This window comes from Pelophylax lessonae (genome assembly GCF_965119305.1).
Source record: "Pelophylax lessonae genome assembly, chromosome: 2".
Lineage (NCBI taxonomy): Eukaryota > Metazoa > Chordata > Amphibia > Anura > Ranidae > Pelophylax > Pelophylax lessonae.
This window is the reverse complement of record NC_138769.1, coordinates 674,622,940-674,638,648: the sequence shown is the minus strand read 5'-3', so window position 1 is coordinate 674,638,648 and position 15,709 is coordinate 674,622,940. Positions and strand designations below refer to the sequence as shown.

General features: G+C 37.9%; 1 protein-coding gene across 3 annotated transcripts in view; it reads left to right on the top strand.

Annotated features, from left to right (window-relative positions):
• CNTN5 (contactin 5) overlaps positions 1-1,459 on the top strand; it is a 2,223,160-nt gene extending 2,221,701 nt beyond the window's left edge. For all 3 annotated transcript variants that reach the window (XM_082244684.1, XM_082244682.1, XM_082244683.1), the window contains one exon: positions 475-1,459. In XM_082244684.1, coding sequence (XP_082100810.1) covers positions 475-572 — 98 coding nt within the window. In that variant the 3' untranslated portion in view covers positions 573-1,459. The remainder of the gene's footprint in view (positions 1-474) is intronic.
• Positions 1,460-15,709: the final 14,250 nt, after the last annotated feature.

Genomic DNA, 15,709 nt, shown 5'->3' with positions numbered 1-15,709 from the left:
AAAAGGACGCCAAATTCGTTTAGGTATAGTGTCGCACGACCGCGCAATTGTCCATTAAAGTCACGCAGTGCCGAATCGCAAAATACCCCCTGGTCGGAATGGGGGTAAAATCTTCCGGGGCTTAAGTGGTTAAAAACATGGATTTTTGGGGGAGAATTTTTCATAAAAATGCGTTTGACAGTGTCTTTTTACTGGACTTTTATACATTTTATATTCACAAATAAAAGTCTCCCACTCTACACAATCACGCTTTATTAATGTCATCAGTTTTCGGCAGTACCTAAATTAGTTAGCAACTATTTTCAAGAATGAAACATTTTTGTCTTGTTTATATATGCCTAACGTTCAGCTTTATAGTGATTTTTTCCCCTACCTCCAGCTTTTCTGTTGTATAATGCTTTTGATTTTTTTTTCTATCTGTTGATTATGCATAACATGGCGTTTTTTATTTATTTATTTATTTTTTTTTTTCAGGTATAACAAATGCGCAGTCTACACTACACAATATTTCAGCCTCTTCGTCTTCTTTAACTTTGCTGTTGGTACTGGTTGTTCCATCGACATCATGGTGAAGATGGATTCTTTTTTATTGGTTTTGTACTGATGACATGATCATAGTTACTGGCTCTGTGAAAACATTGGAAGCCTGGACCTAACTGAAACACCCAAAGACTGCGTCAAAAACAACAACACAAAAAAGAACTGGAGATATATCGCAAATTTTTGGTTTCTTTTTTTATAAAAAAAAAAATGATATATATATATATATGTATAAATAGACTTTGCAAATAGCCTTTATGAGCTTCTGTAAAGAAAATGGTACAGTAACTGTAAATGCTCTGGGTTTTGTTTTGTTTTTTTTTTGTTTTTTTTTTAATAATTTCTTAGCAAATTACTGGAGCATATACCTTGACATTGTTGAAGCAGTGGTGTGAAATGCATATGTGGAATTGAATGATATGCTATGATTTACAGGTATAGATCTGGTGTTATGTACACTCTTGTTTTGTTCTGATAAAATACAGATGTAAACGGCAAAAAAAATTACAGCTAATGTAAGATATATTATCAGCTGCATTCATGAAGCTAGTTTCACTGTAACTTGTTGGTTTAAACCTTTAGGAGATGTGTTCTCTTCATTAAAGCACTTAGAAGGTTTGGTTTTCAAAATAAAAATAAATGATTTTTTTTTTTTAAGAAAATGATTTGTAAATAAGACTAAGATGAATCAGCCTTAATACCGTCAGTTATTGAACATAGTCATGTAATGATCGTTGTCTGATCTGCCAATAGCAATTGTATGGGGAAATATACTTTTGTCTATTAGTCAACACTGGCCCGTGCAGGCACACCAAACCAGCTAACCATAGGGAAGCAATCTGCTATCCAGGATGGTTTTTCCTGACCAATCACTATTGTTCCATCAAGGTAAGACCAATGGTAGGAGCTCAGGGAGTAAACAGACCAATGGTAGGAGCCAATGGTAGGAGTAAGACCAATGGTAGGAGCTCAGGGAGTAAACAGACACATTTTCCCAGTGCAACTGTTTGTGCTAAGGGTTTCTTTACTTTACGTGCCTCACATTTTGTACATGATAAGAACTCCTAAAAGTTCATTTAAAATAATTTCTAAATTTTAGACATACATACAAATTCCTTATTTATCTATAATTTAAGACAAACCCTTCTCTACAATAAATGGGTGGGGACCAGAAGAAATAGAAGGTCTACCTTTTCGGAAGTAGGAACAAGAGTACTGGGGGCAACAATTGTGAACCAATCAGTTCACAAAACTTTTAACAATTTCCTAAACAGACATGTTAAATACTCCTTGTTCACCTTTGATGTGCCACTGGAGATTTACCACCCGTTGAGTATCACAGGCATATGATACCAGCTTAAAGGTATGCCAAGCCAAAACTTTATTTTTCAGTTTTCCATACAGGGAGAAAGAACTAGAACCCTTGTCAGGTTTTTTTGTAGAGTAGAAGTCCAAACTCCTATCCATTTTTTATCTATCCACCCACATGGAAGAAAAATATATGTAAAATATATTTTAAAAAACATTTTTTATTTTTCCCAAATATATTGGAAATATATTTGAAATGCTACAATTTTGGCCATATTCAATATATTTCTAAAATTAGTTTCCCTAAATATATTGGAAATATATTTTTCTTCCATATGGGCAAACTAATAGAAAAAAAAAAAGTTTTGGCTGGACTACTTTAAAGAGCATGATCATATAACAAAATCCCATTATACATTGATATCATCTAGAAGCTTTTTGATGGGAAGCTTACTTTTATGGTGTCTCCTAGTCAGGTACATGTGCACGTATTTGAATTCTTGTTCCTTTGCGTGGTCACCCCTCCTCTTTTAAATCTTGTAGCTGAGCATGTTTCAAGTAAGATAAAAAAAAAACCTAACAATGAATTTGGAGATTTCCTTGCTTTGCCCAAGCATGAGATTTAGTATTGCAATTGAGAGAATGTGGGAACAGGCACATAGTTCTTTGGGTATTCATTATAGAACAAGGTTCTTGTTTATATTTAAAAATGTCTATAGCTCTTTGATTAAACAATATTCAGGTATCTTTTTAATTTGGAGTTCTTTCTTTTTGAAGAAGATGACCATGTATTTGTGCCCCTAGTGTGGTTACTTAGTTATAATACATATAATACATGAATGTATAATAAGTTAAATCTTTAGTTAAAAAGAAAAGTAATCCAATCCGAATTAGTATCTTATAAAATTAGTCAGATTATAAATTATTTTTTATTTTAAGATCAAAAGGTGTTTATTATTTGCTTAAATAATTTAACTTAAAGGGGTTGTATTTAATTTTTTTTAAATAAACAGGTTTATCCTGACCTGCTCTGTGTATTGCACAGAGCGGCCCGAACTTCTAGGCTCCTCCTCTTATTGGAGTGCCACCCTACTGGCACACCTGTTGGCACGATCCCAAGCCGTGCTGCCTGTGTCCATAAACACAGACATCTAGGCTCTACCCCACCCCTGCTCCCTTGTCACAAGATTTTACTGACACAAGCTGGAGCCAATGGCTTCCACTGTCTCAGCAAAGCCTGTGTGAGGAAGGCAGAGGAGAGAGCACCTACTGTATAAGGGGGGTGAGAAGTCATACTTTAAAACATTTTTTACCTAAAAGTGATATTAAAGTATTTTTTTTTTTTTTGTTTAAAAATAACAAACATTTTATACTTACATGCTGTTTACAGTGGTTTTGCACAGAGCAGCCCAGATACTCCTCTCCTTGGGTCCCTCGCTTCTGGCCCCTCCCTCCTGCCGAGTACCCCCACAGCAAACAGCTTGCTATGGGAGCACCTGAGTTGAGGCTGCTGCTCTTTGTGTCCATTCACACACAAAGCCGCGGCTTAGCCTTGCCCCTCTCTCTCCTTATTAGCTCACTGACTTTGATTGGCTGCAGCGAGAGCCAATGGTGCCCGCTGCTGTCTCAGCCAATTAGGAGGGAGAGTCCCAGATAGCCGAGGCTCTCGTGCAACATCTCTGGATTGAGATAGGGCTCAGTTAAGCATTAGGGAGGCTGAGGGGGGCTGCTACACAGAAGGTTTTTATCTTATTGCATTAAAGTAAAACATGTTTAGGCTTTGGAACCACTTTAATTTAGTTTATATTGTATTTATACTATATTATATTGTAAATGATTTAAACTGAACTACGTGCACATGATTATTGGTGTGGTTTACTATAAGAATAGGTGTGGCCACAAACAGCCCTATAATAGCAAACAATGTTAGTTATGCTGTTTTTGACATTCTATGGGGCAATAATGTAAAAGGAGTAAAACCAAATAGCATTACAGGAAGATCTGACCTGTGGAAGCTGTGCCAAAAAAATGCAAGTAGTGAGCATATAGCTAGGCAACAGTATTGCATGTAGGCTCCCTGCAGAAGAGTGATTCCTAATTATTGAGTTATCATGCCTGGCTCCGCACTGGGCCTGTGTGGAAGTGGCCATCTTGGTGAGGGCAGGACTGGTAATCTTTTAAGTGGTCGATTAATTTTTTGGAAGCAGCATGAGAGGTGAAGAAATCACAGATCCATAGAATGGATGAAGCAGGTGCAGTGAGATCCTTACACTGCAAGTGTTCAGGTGCAGATTCCTCTCCAGCAAGGGGAACAGTGAGCAACACAGTAGTGACATTACTAAACCTCGTAAGACTAGCAGTCAGAGGCAGCAGTGCCTTTCATCATCCTCACACAGCAGATTTACAGCTATGTGGTTTAAGGCACAGGTTTGTTTTAGCACAGTAAGTAAATCATTCAGGATACCACGTAGCGCAATGATCAGTTCTTAATGTTCCCTATAAGATAGAAAAACTTCATTTTTTTTTAATTCATTTCCACCAAGGGAACGCTGTACTCTGTATCCAAAGGAGTTGTTATGGAACTACAAACATAGCTAACCTGCCTAAGGTCTTTGCATTTCATAGGGCATCTTTTGAGTGTATCAGGCTATCCTAAAGCCTGGAGCAATATTCTCTAATCTCCAGTAACAACGAACACTAAACTCTTCAGTCCTGTAAGTCAGGCATATCCTTTTTAAATACTGTAGCTTCTGACTTTTAATATTAGGACACTTACCTGTCCAGGAAACCAGTGGTGTCTTCACCCCAGCCGATTTTTCTATTGATTCCCAGGTGCTGCCACCACCATTGGTTGTAAGCGAAACCGGCAGTGAAGCCTCGCGGCTTCACAGGCAGTTCCCTACTGCGCTTTCGCAAAGCGCGCTGCACTTTGTGAATGGCCTGGCGGCAGGGGAAAGGAGGAGGGGGGGGCGAACATTCGGATGATCTCACCTCGTACCCAGGTACCTGCTCCCCCTGAAAGGTGCCAGATATGGCACTGAAGGGGGGGAGGAGGCAGATAAGCGGAGCTTCCCCTTTTGTCGAACTCCAGAAAATGTCAAAGTTACTCTTGCACACCCCACTATTTGCATTCTCATTTTTATCTAGGGTACTGATAAACAGCAGTTTTACTTACTTCATCCTTCATTTCCAGTATCCTTCCCCTCTCCTCTTTCTTCTGGCACTCCGGGTTGTGGGTGAGCCTGCAACTAAAAGAGCACTAACAGTGGCTTCAGAGGATTTGTCGAATGGAGGGGGAAGACGTTTTCAGGAATGAAGGGTAAGGTAAGTAAACTGCTTTTTAATTTTATCCTAAACAAAATGGTAACTTTTGATTTTCCTCAAATTTTAACCTGAAACATTTTTAAAAATGAAATGAGTAAAATAAAAATAAATAGATCCATATGCCAGGCCAGTCTTTACTGGTTTCTTTGGAGGAATTGTTATAGATGTATACAGACATAAGTCAATGTTAGCCAAATATTCTGCCTGTAGTTTCCTGCCTCAAGTTTAAAACTATTGATATTTGAAGTCTACTAATCTGGCAAGTAAGTTAGTCCCTGTGTTAAATTACCCCTTAATATTATTTCCCAGTCTGATAATTTTGGACAGTGATGTTACTAACATGATTCTCTGTGTGCTAGAAATAAGATTTAAAGAAAGTATGATAGGAAAGAAATCATAGATGGTGAATAATGGGGTATAGCTAAAAGACAGACCATGGGTGATTCCAAGTGTTGTGAATAGTTTTGCCTCTGCACATTCTATACTACAGCCAATTCGGAAAAGGAATCTTTTATATTCTTTTGTAGGTTGTTGGTACCTCAGGCCAGTAAGAAGTGGGACTTTTAAGGCAGAGAAGGATAATACGAAAAAGTACAAGCAAAATCGATGATAATAGTAAAATGGTATTTAATCCTTAAAACATATGTACAGTGGAGTACAGTAGCGTGAGAGGGTTATAGACCCTTGTGAAAGTGTGTAGTAGATGGAGGATTTTGTGACACATGGTAAATGGTGACTTTTAAGAGTGTATCTCTGTCATTCCCTGCTGTTAAGCTTGGGTTGCCCAGATCAGAGATGTCTCCTATATCCTACGCGTTTCGGCCCCTTAGGGAGCCTTTTTCAAGGTTGATAGTCACCATTTCTGTTGGTAAAATTCAGATATGGTGTTAAATATTTATAAGTTTCACCACTTTTGTTAAATATATAAATTGTGGTGAGTTATTCAAATATAGTACATACATATTATTTTCTTTAAATCCTTGTATGTTGGAGTGGCAAATAATATGTATGTACTATATTTGAATAACTCACCACAATTTATATATTTAACAAAAGTGGTGAAACTTATAAATATTTAACACCATATCTGCATTTTACCAACAGAAATGGTGACTATCAACCTTGAAAAAGGCTCCCTAAGGGGCCGAAACGCGTAGGATATAGGAGACATCTCTGATCTGGGCAACCCAAGCTTAACAGCAGGGAATGACAGAGATACACTCTTAAAAGTCACCATTTACCACGTGTCACAAATCCTCCATCTACTACACACTTTCACAAGGGTCTATAACCCTCTCACGCTACTGTACTCCACTGTACATATGTTTTAAGGATTAAATACCATTTTACTATTATCATTGATTTTGCTTGTACTTTTTCGTATTATCCTTATCTGCCTTAAAAGTCCCACTTCTTACTGGCCTGAGGTACCAACAACCTACAAAACATTTGACCAGGGATGACGGCAAACCCGACTATACATAGGGTCATAGAGAGCAAAACCCCCTCTACAACTTTTATATTCTTTAACTTACATTAAAAGGGGACAGGGTTGCTGGGGGAGCACTGGCAAGGTGCATGCTAGCCCTGCATGACAGTGTCTTTTTAAATGTTATGGTTGGCCTTTCGGACTCATAGAGAACTCAGAAAATGGTAGGGGACCATACTCACTATAAAAAAGGTTAGAGTTGAATTTCATTTTAGCAACTGATATATGTGGATCTACAATTTGATTTACAGCTTTGAGTGAACATTACCTTTGCTTACCATTTTGCTCAATGTGCTCAATTTGAATTGTTCAAGTGTTTCATTTTAATTGACCTTTTAAAAGTTTAAGTGCAGCAAAAATAAAACATAGCCTGGTACACAGAGCACTTATTTAATGAACAGAATGTCAACAGGATAATCTCCCCTAAAAAAATCAATGGAAGAGGAATAATACAAGCTAGAAACCAACAATATAACCCAACTTAATCTGTCATATTAATCAGATTGGTGCTTGAACCACAAGTGGAATCACACAATAAACAGTTTGGGCTTCATTTTGAACATTGTGTATTTTTGTAATAATACTGTTTGTAACCAAACATTGCAAAAATCGAGATTGTGGTATACAACTAATCAAAATATGAACACACTGTACAGCACAATGACTGCAAGATCAGTTGATTGTGAATGCATCGTATCAGCAATCATATAAATTATAGGCCCTTACACAGGATTGTATTTGATGTGTATACATCATCCTGGGCAATGGAAAGCTGTGAAGCACATACCTTTATTGACTTGAATGGAAAGCAGGTAATGCAGTGCAGAGCAAAATTAATTTGATTTTAGGAAGTCATACACTGGCCCATGTTTGCATGATCAGATGTGATATGCAAGGAAATGCGAGGATATGTTTGTACTACAGTACCAGAGCAGGATGCTGATTCTGCTTTGAGGAGTCAAATATGGTTATGCACAATCACCTTTACAGCTGGAGTTAAATTCTTTAGCATGTTACTTCTCATAAAGTATTCTAATATATCATCACTGCTATTTAGCATTCAACATTCCAGAGTCAGGGTATTTTCGCCTTCTGCATAACAATATTAAATTGATTTAAAAGGGCTGCATAACCCCAGTATTGTGGTTTGATAAACACAACCTGGTACAGAGAAATGAAAAGCCTAGGATGAAATGCCCATGTCTGTGAATACCATGCACACATGCAAGAGTTTGAATTTTAGCTTCAATCTGCCATAGAGGAACGTGACTGCAGCATATAAATAAACTCACCTTACTTTAACTGATACTTTAGTCATCACTTTTGGTGAACTGTACAGGCATACCCCGCTTTTAAGTACACAATGGGACCAGAGCATGTATGTAAAACGAAAATGTACTTAAAGTGAAGCAATCCCTTTTTTATTTTCCTAGGCAAGCTGGCTGGCCACAAATAGGATATGTTGTAGTCCTGGGTCCCCTCACATCGCTCCCTAAGTTTGGTATCCCTGTCACTTTTTGGGAGTAGTGCCATGTCAAGCTGACCACGATTTCCCATAGACCCCAATGTTAAAAACTGGGAGTAATGCCATGCCAAGCTGACCAGGCTGTGTCCGTACTCGCGAGTGTACGTAAAGTGAGTGTACTTAAAAAGGGGTATGCCTGTATTGTGTTTGCCCAGTTCAGCAAAAGATTTAATTACAAACCTCTTTAGGGCTGACAATTAGAACCGGGGGGGGGGGGGGGGGTGAGTGTACTATTGATGCCCTGAAGCTGTGTTTTGGAAGAGAAGTAGAGGAGTGCCTTAAAGGAAAGTTACATTTTTTTAAAATTAAAAAAAAATTAAATTTTTCAAATTTAGAAACTAAAAGAAACCTCTGTTTAAAAAAAAAAAAAAAAGCCCCTCCTTTCATCCATGGACTGTTAAAATCTGATGAGTGTCCACATTTGAGTAATTTAATTACTAAACTTTTTCTGTCTTGTCTATCCTACAAGCCATTGTACAAAGAAAGTGGGAACCCCCTAAATTCTGGTCATGCCCTCTGACATCTGGAGTTCTCTTTCCCTTCTATGACTGCCCTCATTGCAACGTAGCTACCTGTTTTCCATTCCAATAGAGAAAGGTAGAGATAGAACTTTCTGACTAAATTAATATGTATTCCAGCTCCTTCCAGACCTGCCCTTTGCCAAATGACAACACTCACATACTGTAATTATTTATTGACCTTGCACATCCCCAAATTCTGTAGTGTTACAAGCCAGAATAAAAATGAATTTAGGTTTTTTCATTTTCATTTACATTAACTAAATGTTAGATATTTTTTATTTTTAGTGTGACACAAAAGTAAAATAAAGAAAATGACAACTGTGTTGGTTACACCCCCCCCCCCCCCCCCAAGTCAATACTTGGTAAAACCAACTTTGTGTTTGCCAAAAGGCCTTAACATTACATTTCGGTCTCATGAGACTCATTTGTTTGCTGTGCCTCCTAGGCAAAATTGGCAAACTCCAAACAAAATTTGATTCACATTTTTTCAGCAATGTCTTTTTTTCATGGCTCCTCCGTGGACACCTGTGCCATCCCTGATCTTGGATCTCTGCAGATATGTTATGGTTGGCTTCTTGGTTGAATCCATGACTAATGGTCTCCTTACCTGAAACTGAATTTGGTGGATAGCTTTCTTTAGGTCACTTTAGTGGCTGAGCCATATTCTTTCAATTTTGTAATAATGGATTTAAAGTATATCTAATCCCCAAATCAAAAATGTTATATATTTTAGCTTACCAATCCTTAGAGGTAGTGGCTGCATTTATTTTCTTTTTCATTATTTTTTTTTTATTTGTAACCACATGGTAATCATGCAACTAACAAACTTCCTGTCCCTGGGTGGTTATGCTCACTTATTCACTGTGTCTATGGAAGGAGCCATGGTTGTCACACAACGGACTTCAAACATGCCTGTGTTTGTCACCATTAGGTGGTGAAATGATGGGAGTAGTCATTTACAAAAAGATTGATAACATTGTTTTTGAGATCTTTCAGCTCCCAGGAAAAAAGGACACTACATTTATAGCAACATCAACAGATATTTTTATACTTGATGAAAATGTTCTTTTTTTTTGCCTTCGTTTTTCTATGTAGCACATGCACCACATCAAGTACTGATAAGCTGCAATAGTTTACATTTTTGTTTTTAAGTTTAGATACACTTAAGGTTGCATTGAAATATTGCATAATTTATGGCATATACTGCGGATTATCTATTTGATATCCAACCCTGATTGGCACTCTCAGCATTTTATTGTGGATTTGTTTGCTGTTCACTAAGAATCTCTGGGTCCCTTTCATAGCAGGTGTTTTAGGTACATTATTACTTCACATGTGATTGGACTCAACCTAACTACTCGAGTTATTGGTTTTCCCCTCAAAAGAAATAAATACTTACAAAATCAAGACATTTCATTTTTGTTATTTGTAAAATATTTGAAAACTATGACGATTTTCCCTTATGAGGATCAAGACCCCAATAAAATGCATTTTAAATTCAGATTATAACATAACAAGGGGGAGGTGGGGGTGTGAAATACTTAAAGTTCTGTACATTTATGCAAAGAGAAATGAATTTGCATGGCTCCATTTTCTCATTATGGTTTGACTGCAATGAAAAGTTTTGCTTAAAACTAGAAAATCCCTTTGAAGATAGATAAGTGCTTTATGTTTGCCTTTTGTACTGAAGTCATAGATATTTTTCATTGTATATGGTATACAGTGGGGAAATAATTATTTGATCCCCTGCAGATTTTGTAAGTTTTCGCACTTACAAAGAACTGGAGGATCTATCATTTTTATCATAGGTGTATTTTAAATGATAGAGACAGAATATCAATCCAAAATCCAGAAAAAAACACATGATACAAATGTTATAAATTGAGTGGCAGTTCAGTGAGTAAAATAAGTATTTGATCCCCAAGGAAAACATGACATAGTACTTGGTGGAGAAACCCTTGTTGGCAAGCACAGAGATAAGATGTTTCTTGTAGTTAGTGACCAGGTTTGCACACATCTCAGTAGGGATTTTGGTCCACACTTCTTTACATATCTTCTCTAAATCAATAGAGGTTTCTTGGCTGTCACTTGGCAGTTCAAAGTTTCAGCTGCCTCCATACATTTTCTATAGGATTAAGGTCTAGAGACAGGCTAGGCCACTCCATGACCTTAATATGCTTCTTCTTGAGCCTCTTGGTATGTTTTGCGTCATTGTCATGCTAAAAGACCCATCCATGTCCCATCTTCAGTGTTCTGGCTGAGGGAAGAAGGTTCTCATCCAAGATTTTACAATACATGCCCCTGTCCTTTACAAGAGAAACAGCCCCAATTCATAATGTTTCCACCTTTGTGCTTAACTGTAGGGAGGGTGTTCTTGGGGTCATAGTCAGCATTTTTCTTCCTACAAACACGGCGAGTCCCCCTCCTTAAGAAGGCACATGTACAGTCATGCCAATGAACATCTAAATGATTCAGAGAAGGATTGGGAGAAAGTGCTGTGGACAAATGAGATCAAAATTAAACTTTTTGACATGAACTCAACTCGCCCTGTTTGGAGGAAGAAAAATGCGGACTATGATCCTAAGTGCACCGTGCACTTTCTCTGGGCTGTTTTCACATGAATGAACTTATCAACTCTTACATATTGGGACTCTCTGTGCATATTTTATCCCATTTTCCCATTTCCATGGATTGTTTTAATAGTTCTATGGATTGTATTCAATTTTAATTTATTTATTGTTGATCCTTATTGCATATCTAGCGCTGCACCATATTCTCTATTGTTTCCATTTTGGTATTGTTTATTGTACCAAGGTGTTCATCAGCTTTGATTTTACCTATTTATGCTTGCGCTGATATATTTTTCTGGTCACTTTATGATCCTAAGAACACCATCCCTACAGTCAAGCATGAAGGTGGAAACATGATGCTTTGGGGCTGTTCCTTTGCTAAAGGTGCAGGCTGACTTTGCCGCATTGAGGGGCCAATGGATGGGGCCATGTATTGTAAAATCTTGGATGAGAACCTTCTTCCCTCAGCCAAAACACTGAAGATGGTTCGTGGATGGGTCCTCCAGCATGACAATGACCCAAAACATACTACCAAAGCAACAAAAGAGTGGCTCAAGAAGAAGCACATTAAGGTCATAGAGTGGCCTAGCCAGAATCTAGACTTTAATTCTATATAAAATTTATGGAGGAAGCTGAAACTTCGAGTTGCCAAGAGACAGCCAAGAAACCTTAAGGATTTACAGAAGATCTGTAAAGAAGAGTGGACCAATCCCCCCTGAAATGTGTGCAAACCTTACCTCTGTGCTTGCCAACAAGGGTTTCTCCACCAAGTACTAAGTCATTTTTTGCTTGAGGATCAAATACTTATTTCACTCACTGAACTGCAACTTAATTTATAGCATTTGTTATATGTGTTTTTTTCCAGATTTTGGGTTGATATTCTGTCTTTATTATTTAAAATACACTTACTAAAAGAATGTTGGACCCTTTATTTCTTTGTAAGTGGGCAAACTTACAAAATCTGCCATGAATCAAATAGTAAATTTCCCTACTGTAAATGGTCAATTAACCATAACCTGATATTACAGTTTAATTACCAAATTACCTCTTTCTCATATTTGTGGGGAACTCCAGCATATACGTTTATTTTGGTTTGTGTTCTTTAGCCTACAGCATTGGCATTACCCTTACAAGGCAACCCATCTGTTCATTTAATGTGCATAACAAGAAGTGTTGGAAAAATTTGACTTTTTTGCCTAAAGGGTACATCTGGTACTGGACTACAAATTACTGCTGGAGTCCCTGATAAATATAAGGAACCTGGGAGTAATTAATGCCAATGGAGTTCATCCAAAATTATAACATTAGTTCTATGGTTTAAAGTCCAGTGATGGTGAACCTTGGCACCCCAGATGTTTTGGAACTACATTTCCCATGTTGCTCATGCACTCTGCAATGTAGTTGAGCATCATGGGAAATGTAGTTTCAAAACATCTGTGGTGCCAAGGTTTGCCATCACTGGTTTAGACTTTAGGCCCCATGTACACTGGGCTTTTAGTCCTGGTGCATTGAGTTCTGGCATTTAGCTGTGGGCAGAAGGCAAAAATGTCCCATCCAGCCTGGTGCCAATACCCTGTCAGACTCTTTGGAAGGCTGACAGTTACAGTGGTTGCATGGAGTTGGATGGTACACCTAGCGGTATGAAGATTGAGCGCAGTATGCCCGTAATGCAAGAAGTCTGCATCTTTGCCCTCCGCCCGCAGCTAAATGACAGAGCCCCATGCATCAGGGCAAAGGGCCCAGTTTGCATGGAGCCTTAAAGTGTATGTCATGCCAAAACTTTTTTTTATACTTTTGTTTAGAGTGGGGAAGGATTAGAACTGCTCCCTAAGGCTTCATTAGAGAGATTTATTTTCATGTCCTGTTTCGTGGACAACGGTCACAGGAATTGAGGGAGAGTCTGAAAATGAGACACGGACAGAAAAAAAAAATCTAAGAATGGTTTTAGACTTCCTTGACTCTACTGAATAAAGTTCTTTTTTTCTGTCCCTGTTGCTTTTGAAGAGTTCTCTTCACTTCCTGTCTGGTAAAACATTGTCAACAGGACAGGAAATTGAAGTAAGTCTCCCTAATGGAGCCCTGGCTAGCTGAAAAAAAAAAATTAAATCTGACAGTGATTTCAACCCTTTCCCGCTTCATCCAAAATGAAGAAAATAAATTTTGAATGGACTTAATAAATCACACCATTCCTTTGTCGCATCGGCACATCACTGAAAACCATCAGCAGAAGAGTATAGTTCTTTTTAAACAAACCTTTGAAAATGATGATTTGGTTGTAGCTTGGACGGTGGTTCTGTAATGATCAATGTGATATATTAGAATTCTTGTATACAAAGTGTATATAATATATATATAATTGTATACTACGTGGAAGACACAGTCGATGACTAGTTCCTGTGTACTGTTCTTGTATCATTAGGTCTTTTTAATAAATAATTCTCTTTTTATTGACTTCTACCCTGTGTCTTGTCAAGTATTGGATGGAATCATTCATAATTCAGTGCAGATTTTGTGATGGGTTCGTTGACATTTCCCAGCAAGATTCTAGGGAGAAGATTGATTGAAAAATGTCAGCGACGAAGGAACTGGAGCCTCTCGGAACTTTACCCATTATTGAGGCTCTGTGTACACATTATAGGTGACACTATTCTTAAAGGGGCAGCGAATCATAAAAAAACAACTTGGTGTATGAGAAAACATAAATGTGTACTTAAACTTTAACTATGGGAAAAATCAAATATCCATACACACAATACAGTCTATTGCCAGCATTAACGCATCAGTTTTTTGGAGTTCCTCTTGTAACAGTTTTATTACCTGATAATCTTTCCATTAGAGCTGCTATTTTTTTTTCCCCTTCATAAAATGGGATGGCAATGCTTTTTGTTCTAAATAAGAGCACACAGCAACGTTGTCACCCTGTAGACACGGTAGTCTTAGATGGACATGTCGTTTTAAACGGATATTAAGTAAGCAACGAACTAAAATGATATTAAACCCTATGTGTTTAGCACATTCAGCATCTGATTTATTCTCTTAATGAGTATGCAGCTTCTTTTATCTTTTATAAAGGCCTGTTCACACCACATGCAGTCCAGTGCATTTTTTTTTTCTGCATCAAAAACGCATAGATAGTAGGCTAATATGGGTTCCATAGTTCACACCACTGTGGTCAGTTCCAGGTCTTTCCAGTTCCAGGAAAAAAAAATAGAACATGCTGCATTTTTCCTTCACGGGACTGTACTGGAACACAGTCAAACTTATCAAAAACGCATCAGAATGCACTGAAACACATCAAAAGCACATCAAAAATGCACCTGACCCCAGTACAGTGAAAAAAAAAACATAAAACAAAAAAAGAGCATCAGGAATGCATCCGGAAACGCTTCATAAATATATCAGAATGCCTCAAAAAATGAGTTAAAAATGCTAATGCAGAAAGGCATCTGGAAGAATTTGGAGTGGGTTTTTGTGGATTGAACCAACCCTTAGGACCAGTTCACACCACATGCAGTCCAGTGCATTTTTTTTCTGCATCAAAAATGCATGGATAGTAGGTTAAATGGTTTTCAAAGGCATAGTTCACACCAGTGTGGTTAGTTCCAGTGCATTCCAGTTCCAGAAAAAAAAGTAGAACATGCTGCATTTTTTCTGCACTATACTAGAACATGGTAATGTAGCACTGCCCCCCAGAGGGCTGCTGAGAATTGCACTTTCTGGGTTCCCCTGGGTTACCTGTAGCAACAGTCTGTAGGAACTTACCACTTTAGACACTTGGCTCAGACAATGAACAGTCCAGGGGATTTGGTTTTTGTGTTTTATTTTAGAACTGGGATGGGAGAAGGGATGAGTGGGATACTCCAACTATGAACTATGCACAAATTGCTTCACCTTGCCACTGAAGTGAAGATAATGAATATGATCCTAAATTGGGATATTGGTACTTTAAATGAGGTAAATGCTGTCTCAAGTAATCCAATTGACGAAAAATGGTGGCAAAATTTAAGTTTATTTATTGCTACATGATACAAAACAATCACGTAGCATATGTCAGTAACCTGACATATGCTACGTGATTGTCTTGTATCATTGAACAATAAATAAACTTACATTTTGCCACCATTTTTCGTCAATTGGATTACTTGAGACAGCATTTACCTCATTTAAAGTCCCAACGGTTCAAGCACGAGCATGAGTTCGGGCCGAACATTGGCTGTTTGCCCGTTCGACGAACACCCAAATTATAAGGGAGTTTGATCGTTTGTTAGGAGTGCCGAATGACCACAATGCACTGCACCGCCACACAGTACATTAAAAAGCCCTAATCGGCTGAAGCAATAAAAGCTTTGCCCAATCAGGGCACAGAGCACTGTCAGAGTCATGATTGGAGAAAGTAATGATGAATCTATCCAGTCATGGCTCATTGCTCTTA